At 41.4% G+C, this 22,411-nt stretch overlaps 1 protein-coding gene across 2 annotated transcripts in view; it reads left to right on the top strand.

The window, feature by feature from the left end:
• CAMKMT (calmodulin-lysine N-methyltransferase) overlaps positions 1-22,411 on the top strand; it is a 238,074-nt gene that overhangs the window by 171,726 nt on the left and 43,937 nt on the right. For both annotated transcript variants that reach the window (XM_033144896.1, XM_033144895.1), the window contains exon 4: positions 17,208-17,268. In XM_033144896.1, the coding sequence (XP_033000787.1) occupies positions 17,208-17,268 (61 nt within the window). The remainder of the gene's footprint in view (positions 1-17,207; positions 17,269-22,411) is intronic.

Consider the following 22,411-nt stretch of genomic DNA (forward strand, 5'->3'; position numbering starts at 1 on the left):
ACAATGCCCTTTCAAATTCTGTGGTTATGAGTTTATGTAATGAGGACACCCTAAACTGGCAGAAAATAAACATGGTGCTGCCATTGTAAAATGTGTATCTCTATCCTGATACCAGTATATTTTAAGCAAAAATTAAGGATGTGGGATTTTGTATCTAAATTTCCCTTAGAGTAGACCCACTGAAATTAAGTTGCCATTACTGTTAATGACTACTGAGAGAACATACATTGAGATAAGGAAGGAAGTCCAAAAACTCGGCGGAGTTTATGTAATATTGTAAATGTTCTATGATGATTATGTTAGTGTTCTGTTTTTCTTTTTGATGAAAAAAAAAGAGGTTTGCAAAAAAAGAAGAAGAGATAATTGACTTAATTCAATCATGTCCATTAATTCAGTGTGTGTGCTGAGTACAGTCGTACCTTGGTTTTTGAACAGAATGCGTTCCGGAAGTCTGTTCAACTTCTGAAACATTCGGAAACCAAGGCGCGGCGGCCTCCAATTGGCTGCAGGAGCGACCTGCAGCCAATCAGAAGCTGCGCCAGACGTTTGGCTTCTGAGGTAAAGTTTGCAAACCGGAACACCTACTTCCGGGGTTGCGACGTTCGACTTCCCAGTTGTTCGTGAACTAAGCTGTTCGAAAACCAAGGAACGGCTGTATGGCATAGTTGGATACAATTCGTAGTTGGGTGGGGCACTTTATGCAGAGTTGTGCTCTATAATCCCTGAAGACAAACCAATTTGGAATATGCTTCCTGTGTGATGCTACTAATTTTCTGATGTTCACCTGGACTAGCGGGAATTGGCATGGGGCTTGACACAGCTCTTCTATTTTACAAGTTTTGGGTGCCCCGAATTAGTGTGCTCAATGCCTGACAATCGCTCCACCTGGAAGCCTCCTTTGAATCCTGAACCTCTTTTCCTTCCTCCCCTTCACCTCCTTCCTCCAAACTATTATATAGGGCTCTGTGATAGTTTGCTGAGTGCATGGTGTGTGTTTTTTCCTCTCAAGTGGATTTACTTATCAGGCTTTTCTAGTGGTAGCAACAACAGTAGTGGGAAATGTATCTCTCCCATTTACTCTTATCCAATACTCCTACTTTCTTTTCCCCCCTTTAATTTTTATATATGGTAAAAATTTCATTGAAGAGAGGTTTTAGATGACAGGGCTGTAATTTTAAACCCAATAGAAGAGGTGTAAGCAATTTGAGCTTAGCTGAAGCATAATCTTAGGTTGTCAAGAAGAAACCCATTCTCCCTATGCTAATCAATCAGTATATCAAGCGACCAATCATCTCTTCAGCTTAGCATATATCCTAAGGTTTGATATATCTATTAACTGCCCATCATGTAGCTGGTCTCTGGTTGATGAGATTCTCCTATCTTGGCATTTTGGAGGCAGACAACTGAGCTATCACAGTCTCGGAGAAATACCAAAGGCGAGATTTCATTCCTATTCCAGACAGCAGACAATCCACATAGTCTCAGAAAAGAATACATAGTAAATTACCTTTTTCAATATCTTGTTGTGTGTGTGTGTGTGTGTGTCTTTGTGCGTGTGTGTGCAAATTGTATATATTTTGCTTGATTCCCCCCTCCCCATCCTCTCTCTGAAACAACAGAATTTTCATTATTTATTATGATTGAATTTTCTGCGCAAAACAGCAGTGTGGAACATTGTTGTTGGCTGTTAATTACAAGAGATGGAACCCAAAGTGTTGGAATTAATAGGAATAATATTTCCCCTATTATTAGAGGGGGGTCGATTCAATGACAGCAGAAAAGTTTATGACAGTGCAATAGAGAGGTCTGTTTAATCATGAAGAAAAGAGCTTACTTTTCAGAAGAATGGACACCCATCTTTTCATTTTAAAACCAGAAACTCACTTAGAGAAGCATAACCAAACTGTCAAATGATCTTGTCTGCTAAATATTTGAGGTACACAAGGGTATCATAATATTCCAAGACCTTATGGGGATGAGATCTGTATAAAATAAGGAGTCATACACTCTGCTATCGCTAGAGTTCAGAGTGTGTTTCTAAGATGGCAGGGAATTCAAAAGCCTGATTCTGCAATATACATTATATATAATCACTATGGAAAAGAACATAGAAGGTTAAATTATCACTTTCAGCCTTTAACCATTTGAGGGGCCATATTTCAAGTTAGTGCAACTGCAGTTCAGTCAATAGATCAGGGGGCTTAGTTTAACTAAAGATTAGAGCATAATTCAGCTCCCACCTTTTAGGAATTACTGTTAACTTAAAAAGCAGCAAGATGTTCTACATTTCCAGGCTTCTAAAGCTATAATGTGGGAAATAATGTTTTTTTTTTGTAACTGAGTGTGATTCTTTCTTTTGAATCCTAAAGAAAAAACTAAAGCAGCCTCAGTGGATGCTGAGTCTGTAATCGTATATCCACTTACCTGGGAGTAAACCCTGCTGAATTCAATGGGACTTACTTCTGAGTAGACATGTACAGTGGACCCTCCGGATACGAATTAAATTCATTCCAGGGGTCTGTCCGCAACCCAAAAAGGTTTTAGGCAGAGGTGCCGCTTCTGTACACTTCCAGGTTTTCCACGTTCGTAACCCAAAAGTTACGTATCCAGAGCGGTATGTAACTAGAAGGTCCACTGTATAGGATTGCAACCTGTAACTATGCAATCCTATGTATGTTTGCCATCTTCAGTGGATCTTCCTTCCAGGTCTGGGAAGTTTTGCAGATAGAGACAGCTTAACTCTCTCCCGGCTGTCTCTTTTCAGCTCAAAAACTACTTTCCCCAACCATCTTTCTTGCTGAGGAAATACAGAATCCCCATGTTTTCTACATCTCCCTCCAAGGGTGGAAAAGCAGCTTGGATAGAACAATTTTGTGTTGAAAACTGATTTCCAAAGAAAGAGTTAAGTAGCTCTTCTTTGGGCCAAGCTAGTCATTGCATTAAAAGTGCAGTGTGGCCGATCTTTTAAGGAAAGTGTGAAATGGCAGCTGTGGGGATCACCTAAGATCAGGACAGCAACATAACTAGTTGATCTTTCTACCTGATTCCAAGTTCCTAACAACCCCCACTTCAAAACTGTCATTTGCACTGGGAAAGAAGTTACTACTGGCACCAATGGCAGCTTCTCATCTAACACCAATAGCAGGTGGGAGCAAACAATCTTCATTGAGATGTTGGCATGGGAGCGAAGCGTTTGAAAAGCCCTTCACTCACACTGCAATCCACTGCTATTCTATTTTGGCCCTTCATCTACCCAGACTACTTTGGCTTAACTTATTATTGATACAATGAATGAGTCAAGCCTTTAATAACGGTTTAATACTTGTCTTCAACTATCACATTTACTTTGACAGTCAGCCATGAATTTCGGTTTCAGGCCAGTCTACCTCACATGATTGTGGTGAGGATCAATGGAGAAAGTGACAGCATACATTCCTTAGAATGATGGGAAGTACAGTACGTAGTATCTTCTAGCTAATGTTAAGTATACCAAAGCATACCTTCTAGATTTTAAGAACTCTATAAACCAAGGATTCCCAAACTGTGGTCTGTAGAGCTTTATTCAGGTGGTCTGTGGCATGTCCATATTAAATATTCATTTTAATTTTAATTGTATTTTTATTTATTTTATTGCATTAAGTTTGTATTCTATGGAATGCAAATTTTAATAAAATGAAATACATAAAAGAAGCAATGAAAATACAATTAAAAACCGCATAGCATCTAGCATAGCACATTACAATTGCTACAACAGACATTAAAATCATTAAGTCATCTGCCAAGACAATCAGCCTTAAATGCTGCAACCCTTCCTAATATGAGAGTTACTCCATTTCCTTAATCGTTCTGGCTGCCCTCTTCTGAACCTTTTCAAACTCTAAGATATCCTTTTTGACATGAGGTGACCAGAACTGTACACAGTATTCTAAATGCAGTCACACCATAGATTTGCATGGCCACGTTATGATATTGGCAGTCTTATTTTTCCAACGAAACCTAGAATGGAGAGGAGAAGTCATTTTGCAAGTCTTTGCAATCCTTTTTATGCATATATATCACGACTCTGAAAAGTTTAGTATCATCAGCAAACTTGGCCACCACACCACTCACATCCCTAACGCTAGATGGGTTATGAACAATTTAAAGGCACAGATCCCAATACCAATCCTTGGGGGCTCCACTTTCTACATCTCTCCATTGGGCAAACTCTCCATTTATTTCTACTCCAGTTCCTGATCCTCAAGAGCAGCTTTCTTTATATTCTATGACTGCTAAGCTGACTCTGGAGTCTTTGATGAGGTACTTTGTCAAAAAGCTTTTTGAAAGTACACTATGCCAACCAAATCACACGTATCTATTTGCTTCTTCACACTCTCACAGAACTCTAATAGGTTAGCGAAGCAGGACTTACTCTCACAGAAGCCATGTTGTCTCTGCTTCAGTGACGCTTTCTCTTCTATATACTTGGTTATTTTATCTTTAACAATATTTACCACCAGTTTTCCCAGGACAGACAACCTAACCAGGCTGTAATTTCCGGGATCTATCCTGGATTTCTTTTTATAAATTGGCATTATATTGGCCACTTCGCAGTCCTTAGGTTACATATTTTTGTTAGACAATCAGCAATTTCACACTGAGTTCTTTGAGAACACTTGGGTGGATGCCATCTGGACCCAATCAGTTTTCATTTTGCCTGTTAGGTCACCACTCTTTGCCTCAGGTCCTCAGACTTACTTACTGCAAAAGTTATTTCAGGCAGAGGGAAATAATAAATTGTTGTTGTTGTTGTTGTTGTTGTTGTTGTTGTTGTTGTTAATTTGTGCCCTGCCCACCTGACTAGGATGCGCCTCTGGACGGCTTCCAGCACATATAAAAACATAGTAAAACATTAAATCTTAAAAAGCTTCCCTATACAGGTCTGTCTTCAGATGTCTCCTAAAGGTTATATAATTACTCATCTCATTGACATCTGATGGGAGGGCATTCCACAGGGTGGCCATCATTACCGAGAAGGCCCTCTGTCTGGTTCCCTGAAGCTTCCCTTCTTGCAGTGTGGGAACCGCCAGAAGGCCCTCAGTACTAGATCTCAGTGTCCAGGCTGAACAATGGTGGGGTGTGGGGGGTGGAGACACTGCTTCAGATATACAGGCCGAGGCCATTTAGGGCTCTAAAGGTACAGTAAGCACCAAAACTTTGGATTGTGCTCAGAAATGTACTGAGAGCCAATGTGGGTCTTTAAGGACTAGTGCTATATGGTCTCGGCAGCTGCTCTCAGTCACCAGTTTTAAAAGTTATCCCCATGTAGAACACATTGCAGTAGTCCAAGTGGGAGATAACCAGCGCATATACCACTCTGGCATGACAGTGCACATGCAGGTAGGGTCTTAGCCGGCGTACCAGATGGAGCTGGTAGACAGGTGCCCTGGACACAGAATTAACCTGTGACTCCATGGACAGCTGTGAGGCCAAAATGACTCCCAGGCTGCACACCTGGTCCTTCAGGGGCACAGTTACCCCATTCAGGACCAGGGAGTCCTCCACACTTACCTGCCCTCTGTCCCCAGAAACAATACTTCTGTCTTGTCAGGATTCAACCTCAACCTGTTAGCCGCCATCCATCCTCCAACCGCCTCCAGGCACTCACACAGGACATTGACCACCTTCACTGGTTCCGATTTAAAAGAGAGGTAGACCTGCCGCTGTAAAAACAGAAGCAAAGCATTCATTCAGCTTCTCTGAAATCTCCATAACCTCCTTTAGCACACCTTTGACTCCCTTGTTAGCCAATGGTTGAACACACTTACATCTCGCACCTGGACACCACTTAATTTTAAGTCTAGGGTTGCTTAGTGTTCTAGGGCACAATTGTTTAAATAAATTTTACCTCTTTGTCATGACTGGAACACACACACACACACTTATATTCAGATGTGTAAATGGCCAACTAAGGTGACCTTAGGAAGATACCCAATTTGCTACTTTAGAGGGGTCCTATAGAAGGGTGGTGTTTTGTTTTTTTATTCCAACACCAGTTTGTATATGGAGCAGAGATTTAGGGATGAAAAGAGGCTTATGTGAAGCTCAGCTCCACATACTCAAGACTTAGAGCCCCTCGCCCAGCCACTGAGGCAACTAACATAAATAAAGTTGGCTAGCTCCATGGCTGCTACGCCGAGCAAGAGGACTGTGTTCCCTTTTCAACATAGGACATACTTGCCAAGGATTGAGATCTCATCTATTGCGCTATATGGACTTTAGCCACAGTCTAGAAAGAGAGCCTAGGAGAAGACTGTATGATTATTACTGAGCTAACAATACTAACAAGACTTTATGGGGCAGGATAATTTAAGTGTCATTTGGCACGAGAAGAGAGCATCTAGGGTGCTCCCATCTTACTCAAGAGGCTTCACCCTGTCCTTCACAATGATAATTTACCAACCTGTGCCTGATGGCTGTACCTGGTATGCAGCCAGGTAAGTCCCAGACATAGAGCAGGCTGCTGAAACCCCCACTGCAACAGATCAATGCACTTTTTTATGGATGTGTAAGCTACTTTGTGAAGAGCTCTCTAAAAGTGGATTATAAATTTCTTTAAATAAAGACTATTTCTGTGCATGTATCCCTGTTGCTAGATCGTAGTTAGTTGGAAACAATATTTTATGTACACTTGGGGCGATGCGATTAGAACACAACCCTATGTGCACAATAGGGAGTATTGTTTACCATTTATTGCCTCCAAAAATGAAGGTGCAAAGGGAAAAGCCAGTAAATTTGAAAAGTTAGGTGTCTGTATTCATCAGATATTAAGATTGTTGGTAAGGAAAGTAGTTATTTACCTGAACGCTTTAAGACATTCTTGTTACTCTACAGAATTCTCTGCACAGAATGTGAACAAGCATACCTAGAATTCATGACTGCATGTTTAAATGGAAACAGCTATCACTTTAGCTATCATAGAAAACATTGTAACTTCACTCTCAAAATGAGTGCTCATTTAAATCAGATATTATGGGGAAAAAACCCAATGGCTAATCCTAAATTCAGGTATACTACCACTCTAGCTAGGCAGATTGCTAGTTGATCATGCTAAGATGCTTCCTTATCCATTATTGGATCTGAAAAAGGAGGATTAAGAATTATCTGACTTCTCCGTTAATGTGCAAATCATCTAAAAGCTCAGCTTAGAAAGGTCTTAGAATATTGGACAGCACAAAAATAATAACATCTCAGAATTTTAATAGCTTAAATGTACAGCATAACAGCTCCAAGTGAAATTTAAGTTGATGGACAATAGAAGAAGTAAAATACACACATGAATGTTTCATTGACAGGCTCTAGTTGTATGTATTTCAGAATTGAGTATCATGGTGTGATTTTTTTATTCAGTTTTGCTGCTGAAAGTTGCTGTGTGGGGTGGTTCTTTTTCCTTTGCTCAAACTTAGCAGTTAAAACTGTCAGTTTAAAACAAATTGCAAATATATTTGGGGATAATGAGTCACGCAATTACAATTGCTAACGTAACAAAAGAACTGGAGCAAAGTATGTAACCCTTCATATTTTATTGTTTCACAGTATTACGCTTTCTCGTCTGCCTCTGTATGTGTTGCACAAACAATATCAATAGGCTTAAAGGCTCCCCCTCCCCCAATTTTGAAGAGAGGAAAAGAGAATATGAAGTAGCAGGCAAGCTCTTAATGTTCCATGTTTGCATTTTTCTTAGAGAGAGAGAGAGACCTGTATTGGAGATTGTTGCTGCAGTGTCTTTTATCATTCCCATCGCTCAGATACACCCGCTTCCCTTTTCATAAATCTGTGGAAAGTATTTAAAAAGAGAAATTGCTAGTATTTTTTTTATTAAAAAAACCCAAAACGCTATTATAATGCATTTTTCAAATATGTCAGACACATCTTTGTTAAAATTAAACCAAGGATTGGTTTTGAGCGAATAGCCCTATATCCTTACAGATGCTGTGGATGGATGCATCTAAGCTGCTTATTATATTGATGGGTTTTGCTGCTCTGCAGCAAATGAAAACAGGCAGCTGCTTCCTCCATCAAAGCAAAAGGCAGCCTGAGTTTTTATTAAACGAGTGTTCATTTCTTCTATTGCCAAAATTCTTCCACAAAACAAAAGAGCAGTTTTAGCACATTATTGCTTAACTAGACATGAACAACTGACAGCAAGTGATAAGCCTGTCTGCTTTTCACAACTGGTAATCATTTTTTGGAATAGATGTTTTAATATAGTTGAATGTAAAAATTTTGCAATTTACATCTACAATAGTACGTAAATTCATAGATCCAGCTTGTTGCTGGAGAGTGAAGGCTGTAATCACAAAAGGCTTGCTCCCATGTTGTTTAATTTTTAATGATTATTTGAAAACTGGGTAAGGAAAACGAAATCAAAATTCATTCAGTTGACACAAAAAAGGTGGTAAAGACAATAATACAGACAGCCTTGTATGCTGCCATATAGCCTGCATTTCGGAGCATCTCTAGTTTTTTACTTGCTACTGTATTTCCATCACAGTTCCACAGGCCTTCTTAAGTTTGTACTGTAAAAGAAATTTGCAGATTGCAAACCATCATGTTTTTCTCCTGGCCGTGAATAATAATGAGGCTGAAAGCCTGTTGAGATAGAGAGTACCAAGACCATTTTGACCAAGCTGAAGGTCTCTGCCAGCTATTTATACATATTTTTCGATGATCAGAATCTCATAAATTCAGCTTTAGATTGAAAGAGGGTTGTATAAAAGACAAACAGAGAAGGAAACGTAGAGAGATGTGCTTCAATTTCTCTAGTTTGCTTTGTGTTACGGTACTTACGGCTATTCCCATGGTACACGAAGGTGGCAATCTCTCTTTGACACTATTATATATTTCTTTTGCTTTCTGGTCTGAAACCTGGAAGAGGAGGGAAATGGGCGGGGTGATCATGTATACATTGTATATGTATTAAGATTCACAGTGATAAGGGAAAGTACTGCCAAATGTAAAATGAAAGTCTACTAAGGACCATCTTCTGTATCTCTACTGAACGTCTACTGAATGTCTACTAAGGCCAATGTGGTGCTCTCAAGATATTACTTAACCTCAGCTTCCATCATCCATAATCGTTAGTCATGCTGGTTGGGGCTGAGTTGTAGTCTAACAGAATCTGGGGGGCACCACAATCGCTAGCCCTGACCTAGACTGACCTCATGGGCTCTTCTCGATGTCTGAGATGCAGCAGCTGGGAGTGAAGGAGAGGGCCTTTGGTGTCATAGCACCACAGCAGTGGAACACTTTCTCAAGGGAGAAGCCCCATCACTGCTAGCCTTCTTCTATGCTGCAAAGGTATCACATAACACACAAACAGTTTGTGTGGTGGCCTGAATGGCTGCTCTGGGGGAGGCAGTCTAGCCCTCTTTTTCTCTATGGTTTGTCAAAGGACTTGGCACAAAGGGAGGAAGTAAATTTGCATCAGCTGAGTGGCCATATTTGTACTGTAAAGGGAAGACACCAAAAACATGGACCTATGGAGTTGTGTTTCACTGCTAACCATGCTTCATGGGATGTGCTTCTTCAGTACAGTGTTTCGTTTATGGCATCGCAGTCAACAACTGCTTTGTTGTTGTTTTACCCCATACCACGCAAAGGATTCTGGAAATGTTACAACTCCGTTCCCAAGCCAACACCAAACTTGGAAATATAACATTTAGACCTGGTCTAAGCTGCTCTTGAAAGACAGAGGGTCCTCAGGAGTGGTGTCCTACAGAACCCCTGGGACTCCAATTGGAAATAGAAATTAGGAAAGTCCATATACACATGAGGAAGTAGGGTATTTGTATAAGGATCTTTCATGTGGCCCCAATGAACCTTGTATTTGTTGTGTTGTGTTGTTTGTGGGGGCCAGGCGCCTATAATCCTAGCAAGTGTTAAAATCTAATTAAGCCAGGCTAGCTTCCTGATGAGGTAACCACCTGGGTGACCAGCCATTAAGAGAACAAAGAAAAGGGCCTCTGTGCCAGATAAAAATGGATGGGAGCGCCTCCTCCAACTTTTAGATAGTTAGAAGGACAAAGACTGAGTTTGAGAGCTGTGTTTGCTGTTATGTGAGCTAGAAGCTGGGGGAAAAGCAGCAAGCACAGGGTCAGAGAGCAACATTTGATTTCTGCTAAAATCCAAGGCTGTGGCTATGGGAGAAGCAAGACCCTTTTGGGGGTGTTAATGCTGTGAACCCCTCAATCATAAGATCAGATTGTATATATGTGTAAATAAACCATATATCATAAAAGCACCAGTCTCTACTGTGCCTCATTCCTAAAAGGAAACACAAAACCTGGGTAAGCACCACTCAGAGATTGGGGTGGTGTGCAACAGTGTTTTACTGTTTTGTCATCTGTAAATTTATTTGGGAATAATTTTATATTTGAAAGGCAGTATATAAATTTATTAGGTTTTTGTTTGTTTGTTTGTTGTTTGTTTATTTAACATGCTTTTGTAGCTGGAAATGAGTTACATACAGTACTTTAATAAAACTCTAAATATCGTTTGAGTGTGATACCACCTAGCTAGCAAAATACTTTGATTTCTTTTGAGTGGATACTTATAGTATAATCTCATCTTGCACACGTGTGTGGTGTAGTGGTTAAGAGTGGTAGACTCGTAATCTGGGGAACCGGGTTCGTGTCTCCGCTCCTCCACATGCAGCTGCTGGGTGACCTTGGGCTAGTCACACTTCTCTGAAGTCTCTCAGCCCCACTCACCTCACAGAGTGTTTGTTGTGGGGGAGGAGGGGAAAGGAGAACGTTAGCCGCTTTGAGACTCCTTCGGGTAGTGAAAAGCGGGATATCAAATCCAAACTCCTCCTCCTCCTCTTCTTCTTCTTCTTCTTCTTCTTCTTCTTCTTCTTCTTCTTCTTCTTCTAGGGAACGCTTAGGCATTTATTTGTGTGTGTGTGTGGAGTTCAATGCAAAAATAGCCATTTGAACAAAAAGTATTGTTTGTTGAAAGAAAAGCAAAATACTAGAGTTCTGATGAACCACAGCTGATGCTTTGTTGATTGTGGATGTGGGGATTTGAAGACCTGTCTCCCAAAATCTTTTCTAATGCTCTGGTCATTATATCAAACTGGCCCTCTCTTTGGAACCTGATACAGGATGGGAGTTCTGCTGAATATTTAACTCATTCTGCTATCAACTAAGCATGATACCTCACTAACTCAGGCTTATGGTTTGGGGATCCTTTTGTGCTTTCTTTGTTTTGTGAAATACCTGGTGGCACTGTATGCTACTTGAAATACAACCATTTTCATAGTTGCCGTATGGCAGCTAACAATACAATAGTACTTTCCTGCTGGTATTCTATAAAATGATAGATAGACAGACAGACAGACATATGATAGAATGTTTCTTTTTTAAAAAAAAAAACCTTGTATGCCCTTAATTGACCAAGCTAGCTTTAATTTAATTTTTTTTAAAAAAAACCTATATGTTTTGGTTCCTTTCACTATTTTCTATAAGCATCAGAGATGCATGATGATGTAATGTGGTTCTGGGTAAGTTTTTTTTTCCATTTTACCCCTGCCTATTTGAAAAAGAGAAGATGTTGAGAAAAAGCACCAATAGAAAATGAGAGACCTAAAAGGTGCACCCAAAATGAATTATTATTCCAACATGTTTGCTTCTGACCCCTTCCATTTCACAACTCTTCCTGAGGGCCAACTGGTTTAATCTATTCAGAATTGTAAGATTTCGAACATGTCACAATTCTCCGCACACTTACTTGTGAGTGAGCTCCATTTAACTCAATGAGGTGTATGAGGATATTGCTGTTACTTCACCTTCTGCTGGAGAAGGCCTTTGGGAGCTTTCCTGGCAGATCCACATTTAAAATACATGACCATTTATATGTTTAATTCCTTGGAGGATACAATCATGCATTATATGGTTTCTTTATCATGTTGCTTTAGTGCCAGATTTTTATCCAGCATCTAATTTTCTCTTATGTAGTTTTGACCTTAAAGGTGACAATTACTGTACTCACACAAAGGTTTTATAGTGCTCCTATTTATAACACTCGCGGGTGCAAATAATAGTGCAATCATTTAATGAGAGAATGAAACTAGAATATCAAACATATGGAGGAGAAGGGGAAATATACAGATTAAGTTGTATAAAGCAGAAAGCTTGTCTAGTGTGTAGAAAGGTATAAATAAGAAGAGTATGAATACAAAAGAAGGCTTTAATGTAAATGCCTAGTTAACTTGATACATGTAAAACTGGAAGCCAATTTATAATCAGTGAAGAATTTACAGACTTTCAAATGGAATAACCTTGAAATATGGATTGGCTTTAATTCAGAGAAAGTTCTGCTTAAACCCCATTGAAATTAATTAGGCTTAATTTAAGAGCAAAGTAGATATTATCTCAGTAAATATCTGGTTCCAACATCATGTTTGGCATATCGTTGGCCATTGTAAGAATGTAGGCTGGACTAGATGGACCTTTCGCCTGCTCCAGCAGGGCCATTCTTTTGCTCTTATGCTTGCCAAAATAAAAGGGACACACAAGGAAAGATCAGCAGGTTAGAGCAGGAATAGGAAAACTCCGGCCCTCCAGATGTTTGGAACTACAATCCCCATCATCCCTAACCACTGGTCCTGTTAGCTAGGGATGATGGGAATTGTAGTCCCAAACATCTGGAGGGCCGGAATTTGCCTATGCCTGGGTTAGAGGGAGTAGTGCTGTATTACGCAGGGACCTAAACTGTGCAGGAAGCCTCCATGAGTACAAGAGGCATCCTGCATCATGTTTGCTCTCCAACTTTTATACAGTTGTAAACGTAGCAAAAGCGACATGCCAGAGGAATGTGAATTATCAGCATGTTGTCACCGTCCCAGACACAAATAAATGGAATTGAATAATAGGGCTTAGCTTAATTGATTTCAATGGAACTTAAGCACATTTTACACTCATTTGGATTGGGTCCAAAAGGAAAGCCCTTTGATTTCATTTGCAAAGAGTTTAATTTCTCCCGTTGGTTTCAGTGGGCGGGATGGTTCTCAGGCTTTGTGGTAAATGAGAAATACATACATCCAGGCAGCATCTTGATCTATAGCTATATTACATCTTTGCATATTATAAAATATAGGTCAGTACAAGGGAGTAGAAGTCAAAGTGCAAACTCCTCCACATGGCTTGTTAAGCTTATCCCTATTTTGAAAGCCATCAAAGAGGATTACCTACCTGTTCAAGCAAGAGAAGCTTTTCCTTTTACTAAAATTAACAAAGGTATTCTTGCTGCTAGCTTAATGCTTTAGTGGGTAGCGCTGTGTACTTCCATATTTGAGACCTCTGTTTGTGAGAGAGTGCTGGCTACTATTATTTTTGTTGTTGCTGCTGCCGTCTGTGCCTGTACTGGCATGTTACTTTGTAATACTAAAGGATTGCAGAAAGTTGCATTATGTGTTGCTAGTGGCTGATTGAGTTGTTGTGTGGATTCAGAGGAACCTGTTTACAATCTTTCCCATTGATGATATGACAGCTGCTACTACCAGGGAACTGAGTGCTAACTTTCTACTGCATTAGTGGCAGTCCCCCAATAAAAGATAGAGTGACTCACCTGTCATTCAAAGACAAAGTTTAATTTTTCCAAATTGCAAGGTGAGAGAGAAAGGTTGAGACGTGTCTAGAAGGTTGAGACGTGTCTTGCAACGGCTAGTATTTTGTGACATAACTGAGAACAGTTTGAGGGGTGTTTTTTTTATAAAAAAAAGTTGTTGATTTTAATAAAGGAATTTAGTTTGAGGAAGATTGCAGGTGGTTCTAAATGAGCTACATCTACTAGACATGAAAAATTGCTTTGGTGGATAATTTCTTTTAAAAAAAAACATAGTTTCAAATATAAAGGATACAATCCACACAACAAATGTTCCCTTGTGTTGATATGAGACCCTTTTCTTTGCCACTGCAGCCATCCACACTGGAACAAATTCTAGGCAGACATGGGAGATGGATACCACACAGTCCCAAAGCTGTGCAACTACTGTGGGGCTGGGGCTGGAAGGTTTTTCAATTTATTCTACCAGTGTGACAGAACTTCTTAGCCTTGAGTGGGGCATTAGCACTTTTGCTGCAATTGGGAAAGGGCAGAGTAGACTTTGCACTTTCAGCCTTTAATGGTTATGGGGTACAAAATAATCCTTTCACTCATTTCAATATTGCCATATATATTATGAGAGGAAAACGATCTACTAAGTTTCAAATAGGCATAAGTTAATTTTTCATACACATACAACTCAGTCCAAGCTGAAAGTTCTCAATTATGGCACAGTGGTGGGAAGCACAGGAACTGGTAAGCTCAACTGAGCTTGAATCCAAAGAAAGGCAGAGCTCAGGAAAAAGCAATTCTCAACACAGCAATATGAATGGTTTTTTTTTTAAAAAAAAAAAATCCACTTTACACCATACTCTCTTTTGGCTGTGTGCTCACTTATAGTAAGCTCGGGAAGGTATCCTGTAGGTATATGCCTACATACAAACAAACATAGAGACAACTTGTTGTCCTGACTAGTTTGGAGAAAACAGGGCAGTGGGATAGCGCTTCCATCATACAGAGAGCTAAGAATGCCCCCATCATCTTTGTTGGGGTTTGGCAGAAATCATCCTTACTCTTGAATAAAACTTTTCCCATGGGGGCGGGGGGGGGGAGAGACTTATGGAAGCTAGTTTCACTTCTCTGGGATTTCTACAAAGCATTACTATAATGTGACTCTGATCTAACATAGTGCAGTAGTGTGTATGGATTATCCCTTTCTGCTGGCTGGAGGCCATAGAGGATATAATTTAAATCCTAATGATACCATGGCTAATGAAGATTGCCCTTTAGCTAACAAATGCTCCAAGTTCGCACCATCCTCTGGATGCACAAGAATGAGCATCTCCTTGTGCTCGTTCATGCAAACAGAAAGATCCAGAGGGCTCCCAGGTTCAACCATTGGCTAATAATGAGGAAAAGCTCTTGTAATAGGAAGGACCTTTGCCTTTATTTTCAAAGGTCAAGCCCATTGATGGTACTCTGACTACTATTGAAGATTCTTTTGGTGTCAAGAATGCAGTAGGCAATGTACAGAATACAGTGGTAGCAAAGTCCTATAAAGTAGACTGCTGTTGTTGTTGTTGCTGCTGCTGCTGCTGCTGTCATATTGCAGATGCAGGGAGCTGAGAACTATGTCCTGCATATGATTATCTAGTGTATGAGTCCCTGGCTGAGAGGAGATTTCAGCTATGCACCAACAATGTTCACAACTGTCATGCTATACTAACTCACACATACTTTCATTCTCATAATACCAAAACATAACATATTGATTGATCAGGTGAAAATAGGTATGTCTGTTATATTTGTAGCTCACCCGTTCTCCATGGAGCCCTGAACTGTCATTTTAACCTGATGACAGGTCAGTTAGGTTAGTCTGAGAGACAGTGACTTGGCTCCGTGGTACACTCCAGAACTTAGAGTGTGGAAACAAGCTGGGAAGTGGCTCGAACACAAGTGGAAGAAAACTCTTGCGGAATGCAGTCTTATGGGGGGGGGGAGAGGCTCATCACTGAGTGACAGTGAAGGCAGCAAGGAAGGCATGCTTTGCTGCCTCTATTGCATCCTCATGGTGCCGTCCAACAGAACTTTTCTGGGTGGTGCAGGGCCTCTTATAGTCTGGCCTGATGGATGCAGCAGAACCGATGGTAGCTTGCTGTAACTTGTTTGCAAAGCATTTTGAGTATAAAATCACTTTCATACACCAGGTTTTTGACTACCCTGTTACAGCAAACAAATATCAAGGGGTGTCCAGAGCAATGTCTAGTCCTGTTGTGTTGGATGAGTTTCACTTAGTAAGGCTTGAGGTGTTTGGATCGGTCAAGGTGACCGCTTGCGCTCTGTACCCTGGCCCCTCTTGACTGGGGAGGGGACAGCTGGCAGAGGCAGGAAGTGATTAATGCCTCCTTACGAGAGGGTGTGGTCCCCGGCTGCTTGAAGGAGGCAGTGATAAAACCACCCTTTGATAAACCCTCCCTGGATTCAGACAATCTAAGTACGACCAGTTGTCAGTCTCCTCTTCCTGGGCAAGGTTCTTAAGCAGATGGTCACAAACAAGATCCAGGGTCAGATTTGGCACAGAAACTGCTTTGGGCGCTTCTGTTGTGAGAGAAATGTGAAGGAGAAATGTGTCCCTGTTAATTCTCCTTGACTTCTCAATGGCTTTCAGTATCGACTATGATATTCTTCTGGAGTGTCTGAGTTAGGGGCGGGTGGCAGAGGCAGATTTAGGGCAGCGTAACCTGCTCCGCCTAGGGGGCGCCAGAGGGCATCAAAACTATGATGTGGTGAATTGAGCAGAACAGAAGGCGAGAGATGGGGGCTTCAAATTTTGCCCTTTCACAGAGTGCACTGAAATTTGAAAGACCAAAGTCTGCCCCTGTGGGTGGCACCACTTTGCAGTGGTTCTGGTTGTACTTGGATGGTCATTTCCAGAGGGTGATTCTTCGGCCCCATGGAGTCTTCAATGTAGGGTTCTATGCAGACTTCTATGCTGTTTAAAATTTACATGAAGCTGCTGAGTGGGGTTATCCAGAGTTTTGGAGTACCTTGTTAACGATATGCTGATGACGTACAGCTCTATTTCTCCTTTACACCTGCAGGTTTGGCAATGGATGTGCTGGACCATTGTCTTGCCTCAGTAATGGACTGGATGAGAGCCAGCCAACTGAAGCTCAATCCAGATAAGGCTGAGGCGCTGTTGGGTGGTTGTCTGGACCGGATGGGTGGGAGCTTACCTGCTCTTACCTCCTGGGTCCTTTGCTGTCTCACTTGAGGCTCAGGTGGCCTCAGTGGCGCAGAGTACCTTCCATAAGCTTTGACTAGTGGCCCAGCTGCACACTGTACTGTTCCCAGTCTCCACTTAGTGCTGCTCTGACAAACAGAATTCAACATAAATAAAGGGCATTCTTGTATGAAACAAGAATGGAACACAATACACTCATAGCTATTTTCTTGAACAGAACTCAACCAGCATATATTTCACTTTATCCTGTTACTTTCTGGCCCATGTTTAAAAGTGCAACAAAGGATCACTTTGGACAGATCTAAGTATAGGTTTTTAAAAAATTAAGAGAGCCTTTTCTTTTAAAAGTGACCATTTCTCTCTCTCTCTCTCTCTTTAGGTATCTGGCCTTCTGAAGAGGTACTAGCTTACTACTGCCTGAAGTACCATGAAGTGTTCAGGTACAAAAGCAACCCATAAAAGAACCTTTCCAATCCATTAGTTTTATTATATTTGCATAGTAAAGATTGCTATGATTTAAGTCGTCAGATTCTGTTTTTAAAAGTTCAAGGTGAAAGCATGTTGCTCTTAACAAAGAATTTGGAGCTGCCGTTGGGTACTAATATTGCACAGCAAGCTTTCTGCTATATGTCAAAGACTTTTGATTTCCACTCAAGGCGTTTTATTTCACTTTGATTTTTGGGAAACAAAAGTGAGGCGTCAATCGATCAGCACTGATTGTGAAGGTCAGGGGGAAAACAAAAGGCATCTGTTACTGAGTTTACTCTTACTTCTGTTCTGAAAGTCAGTAAAGTATTGTCTGGGAAGGTATATCATAGTTTTAAAGCAGAGCTTTGGCACCAGAATATTTCTTGCACTCTCTGCATGCCTTTCGCTGTTGTTTTTCTGTATATTTTTCATATTTCGGTACCAGAGGCTTGCAAGGCTCCCCATCTAGACATGCTGGTACAGTACAGAACATGTAATAGACCAAGCTTCCTGGCCTTGCCGGGCTTAAGAACATGGTAGAATCCCAGAAAATTAGGGGCATTTAAGATGTGACAAGCAGAAGCAGGGCAATTTTTGCAGCCATCTCCCTGCCCTTTTATTCAGCTGTTTTGAACGGGAGCTACAGAAGGCCACAAATATGCTCTTGCTTGGGAGAAATGTATCTTTATTTCTAAGTCAACATGGTCAATAGTGTGCTACAATGCATAGGGCTAAAAACAAACAAAAGCCAACTTTAATTTACCACTCCATTCACAGATGGCAAAAAAATGGTGTGGGGAGGGGAATTATTTATTTGTTTGTTTGTTTAGGGATGCAAATATATAGAACATTTGGGTGCTTGTCATACGTCAGCTATGGGGATCTGGTGACCATCCATATGTAATTAGGTGGCAGCTCTCATCAGCCTCAGCATGGCCATTTGAGTACCACAGGGTCTCCACCCTTGCCGTGAAGACAGGTGAGCCGCCTCCTCTAAAAAAGATGGTGGTGTGTGTCTCCAACATTCTCCAATAATGGCACTATATCTGATCATTCACTGAGATGAGGGTGCCAGCTGGCAGCTGACCAAAGGAGCTCTATTACTGCCACAACTGGCGATGCTAAAATGAAGATTATTTTAAGACAGAAAAAGAAAAACCGCTGCACCTCTGCCTCTGGTAAACCTCCCAACCTTTCCAAAAATTTTCACGCACCATGATGATGCCAGGCTTGCACCCCTGAAAGGCCACTTTGTTCCTGCTGATGCAGCAAAAACAATGCAGGAGGCAGCAGTTATGAGTTACCAGTCCCTGCAGCCACAGCAGGCACTGTGATTCACTTCACCTCCGGTGGCGTACTCCCTTGTCTCTCAAGACAGACAGATGCCAACAAGATGTAGGTTGGTGTATGTCTTTGCACATATTGAACTACTAGCGTTCACTTCTGCTACATGTGCTATATGAGCTGGGTAGGGGACATAGACCTATTTCCTACCTAGTACAGATGTTCATATGGAAATGAAAAGCTGACTGCAGATAACAGGCATGTCCAACAGGTAGATCATGATCTACTGGTAGATCACTGGACGTCTGCGGTAGATCACTGGTAGATCATTGGGACCCCCCAAAGAAGCTGAACAACTGTGCCCCCCTAAAAAAAGCTCAACATTTTACCTCCTCCCTGAAAAAACTCAACAACTTTGACCTGAACCCCCCAAAAGGGGGTAGATCACTGTCAGTTTTTAACTCTGTGAGTAGATCGCAGTCTCTTGGGAGTTGGCCACCCCTGGCCTATACTGTATATAAATTTTGAATATCAAAAATAGATCTGCAATCAACATCATAGAGCTAATTTCATGACACTGAATAGCTTACTTGTTTGCAATTTTGCCATCCATACATTAAATCCCCATGGTTAAATTTTCACTTTTTTCAGAGGGACAACTCTTGCAACAAAAATAGTCAAAGAATCTTATGGCACCCTAGACTCTAACACATTTAATATGGCATAAATATTTGTGGACTCATGCCCTTTTGTCAGGGTGTCCGTGTAGACTTAGCGTAATATATTTGTTAGTATTTAAGTTGTCACAACACCCTTTGTTGTTGGTGGTGGTGGTGTTACATTTGCGTATTCACTTGTGTATTTTTGTTTAGTATACTTAAGTCTTCTGCATAACTGCAGACACCACATTGGATGGTAAGTATGGATGCTGCCCTTCCTTCTGTAATTCAGACCACAAATTATTTTCCTCAGGAATGCATCTGGCTCTTCTTCATGATCTCTGTGGACACATACAATTAGGTTCTGAATCTGTACATAGCATATCTGGTACCTCCTAGAGCTCTGTTTTGTAACTTCCACAGCAGTCTTTAGGAAACTAGCTTTGGTCTGGAGAATTGTTCTGGACTTTTTTATGACTGAACACCAGAACACTCCTTAGATTATATATGCTAGATGACATTAAGGCAGCATTATTTATTTATTTAAACTATTTAAAACCCCACCCTTAATAACTTAAGGAGAACATGATGGATCAATCCAGTGGCATAATGTTTTCACAGTGGCCAACTAGATGCCTATGGAAAGCATGCAAGTAGGGCCAAGCACAGCAGCACTCCCCGATCCTGCAGTTTCCAGTGGTTGGTATTCTGAAGCATACTGCCTCTGACAGTTGAACACCTTAATCTATATAGATTTAGGAGTAGGGTACAATAAATAAACTGCAGAGAAAATAAGCCAGTACAAAACAACATTCCGACCAAATCATTGCACGTGGGACAATTTGGGGGGGGGGGGGAGCAACTAAAAATTTACCAGTCTCCTATGCATCAAATAAATCCCACTCTTATCCTCCTTGTTGAAAGTTCCAGAAATCCAAAAGGATGTCTTCACTTCCCACCTCGAAGAATTCATCAACTTCTAGGTATAGCTCCAATAGTTTCCTGGACACCTGATTGCCAATGGTAGTTGTGTCCTCGCTATCACTACCACCATAGATTTTCATATAATCCTGTTACTCCTGTTAAACTGAAGTATACCTCAGTATTATACATGCGCACACACCATTTTGTTTGTATGCCGCCTCTTCATGGTTAAAACCATGCTCAAGGTGCCTTACAACATGAAAAAATTACATATATGACTAAAGTAGAATCATAGAATTGTAGAGTTGAAAGGCACCTCAAGGGTCATCTAGTCCAACCCCCTGCAATGCAGGAATCTCAGCTAAAGCATCCATGACAGATGGCCATCCAACCTCTGCTTAAGAACCTCCAAGGAAGGAGAGTCCACAATCTCCCTAGGGAGACTGTTCCAGTGTCAAACAGCTCTTACTGTCAGAAAGTTTTCCCGTATATTTAATCGGAATCTCCTTTCTTGCAACTTGAAGCCATTGGTTCGAGTCCTACCCTCCAGAACAGAAGAAAACAAGCTTGCTCCCTCTTCCATTTGACAGCCCTTTAGACATTTGAAGATGACTATCGTATCTCCTCTCACTCTCCCCTTTCCCAGTAGTCATAAACAATAAATAAAACACATCAAAAAGTACCAGACTGAAACATTTCTACATAAATCACAAGAAGATATAAAAATAGAAAAAATATATCAGTAACAGCAGCAACCCCCCCCCCCGAAAAAACCCTAAACAACACACCAACCCCAGAGTCTGTTCAGCAGCCTCAACTTTTGCAGCTAGAGCCAGTCAGTGACCCACCCTCCCTAGGCCTGATGGAATAAGGCCTGAAAAGCAGGGAGCAGGTCTTTCAGGATGATCACATCTAGTATTACTGCAGGATGGTCAAGTCCCAATATGCTCACTATTCCCATCAAGGTGCTAAATTTCAGACATTAGTAGACAAACTCCAAGCTGCACCTAGGAATCCCATTCAGTTTGCCAAAAAAAACCCCTTTGCTACAACTCCAGTGGGTTTGTCATACTGGGACCTGACACAATTTTGAAAACCTTGTCCTGTGACAAAGACCCAGACCTCCCCAAGCCTGGAGACTCTATCCCATTTCAGCACCGATCTGGAAGACCTTGGTATGCAGGGAGAGACCTCACCAGGCCTGCCTCCAGAAGTTGCCCAGGAAGGGGCCCTTGGAGTGGACCCTCTGATTCACCTGCAGCAGAAGACCTGCCCCCCTCCAATACAAAGGGGAAAGCCAAACTTCCTCCCAGTCTCAGAGAGCATAGCTGTCAGAAATTCTGGGCTCAGCAAAAGAGTGCATGCCTGAAAGCCCAAGGGAACAACTTGAGATTAAGGGACTTCTTGGGAAGAAAGGACTCCTGAGGGCAGAAGTAAGTGTGTGCAGCTGGTTCTGGATGAAGTCTGAGGGACCAGACTATATAAGCCCTCAGCTGAGGTCTGCTAGTTGATGGACCACCACAAATCTTTCCCCTCCCAGGCCAGCCTTTCTCAACCAAGGGTCCAGACATTGTGTTGGACTCCGATTCCCACCATTCCTAGCCATCCTGGCCAGGGTCAGGCATGATGGGAGCTGTGGTCCAGCAACATCTAGAAACCCAAGGTTGAGAAAGGGTGTCGTAGACTCTTGCAACCTGTGTTACCTTCTTTGCTCTACCTCTTGACTGCCTTCCCGTATTGCTGACCTCAGGATCTCTACTCAAATTCTCTGTCCTCTGGACTATATTTGGTTCTGGCTTGCTTTATTGTGCTTGATTACAACTGCTCCTCAACTCTGTTTTCTGGACTTTTGTGATTCATTTCTCAGCCAGAGGTTGACCTTGTGTGGAATTGTAACACTCCAATGGTTTGACGTTACCTCCCAATGGCATATTCTTCCATTGTCTCTCGAGACAAATGGATGCCAACAACAACAGTATAAATGCAAATTTTCCAAAGGCAGACTTCTACAATGTCCTTGTCATGAGTTTCCTGCAAAACAAAACAAAACCCAAATGAGCATTATACCAAATATCTTGGGTTTCTTGTCCCCCGCCCCCCACCAGCCTCCAGTAGCTTCCTATGCGCAGTTTCAAGTGCTTGTGTTGAAGCATGGGTGGTATTCAACTAGTCCTATTGAAATTATTAGACCTAACTTACTCATGTTCATTAATTTCAGTGGGTCTACTCTGAGTAAAATTTAATTGAA

Source organism: Lacerta agilis, chromosome 3 (genome assembly GCF_009819535.1).
Source record: "Lacerta agilis isolate rLacAgi1 chromosome 3, rLacAgi1.pri, whole genome shotgun sequence".
Classification (NCBI taxonomy): Eukaryota; Metazoa; Chordata; class Lepidosauria; order Squamata; family Lacertidae; genus Lacerta; species Lacerta agilis.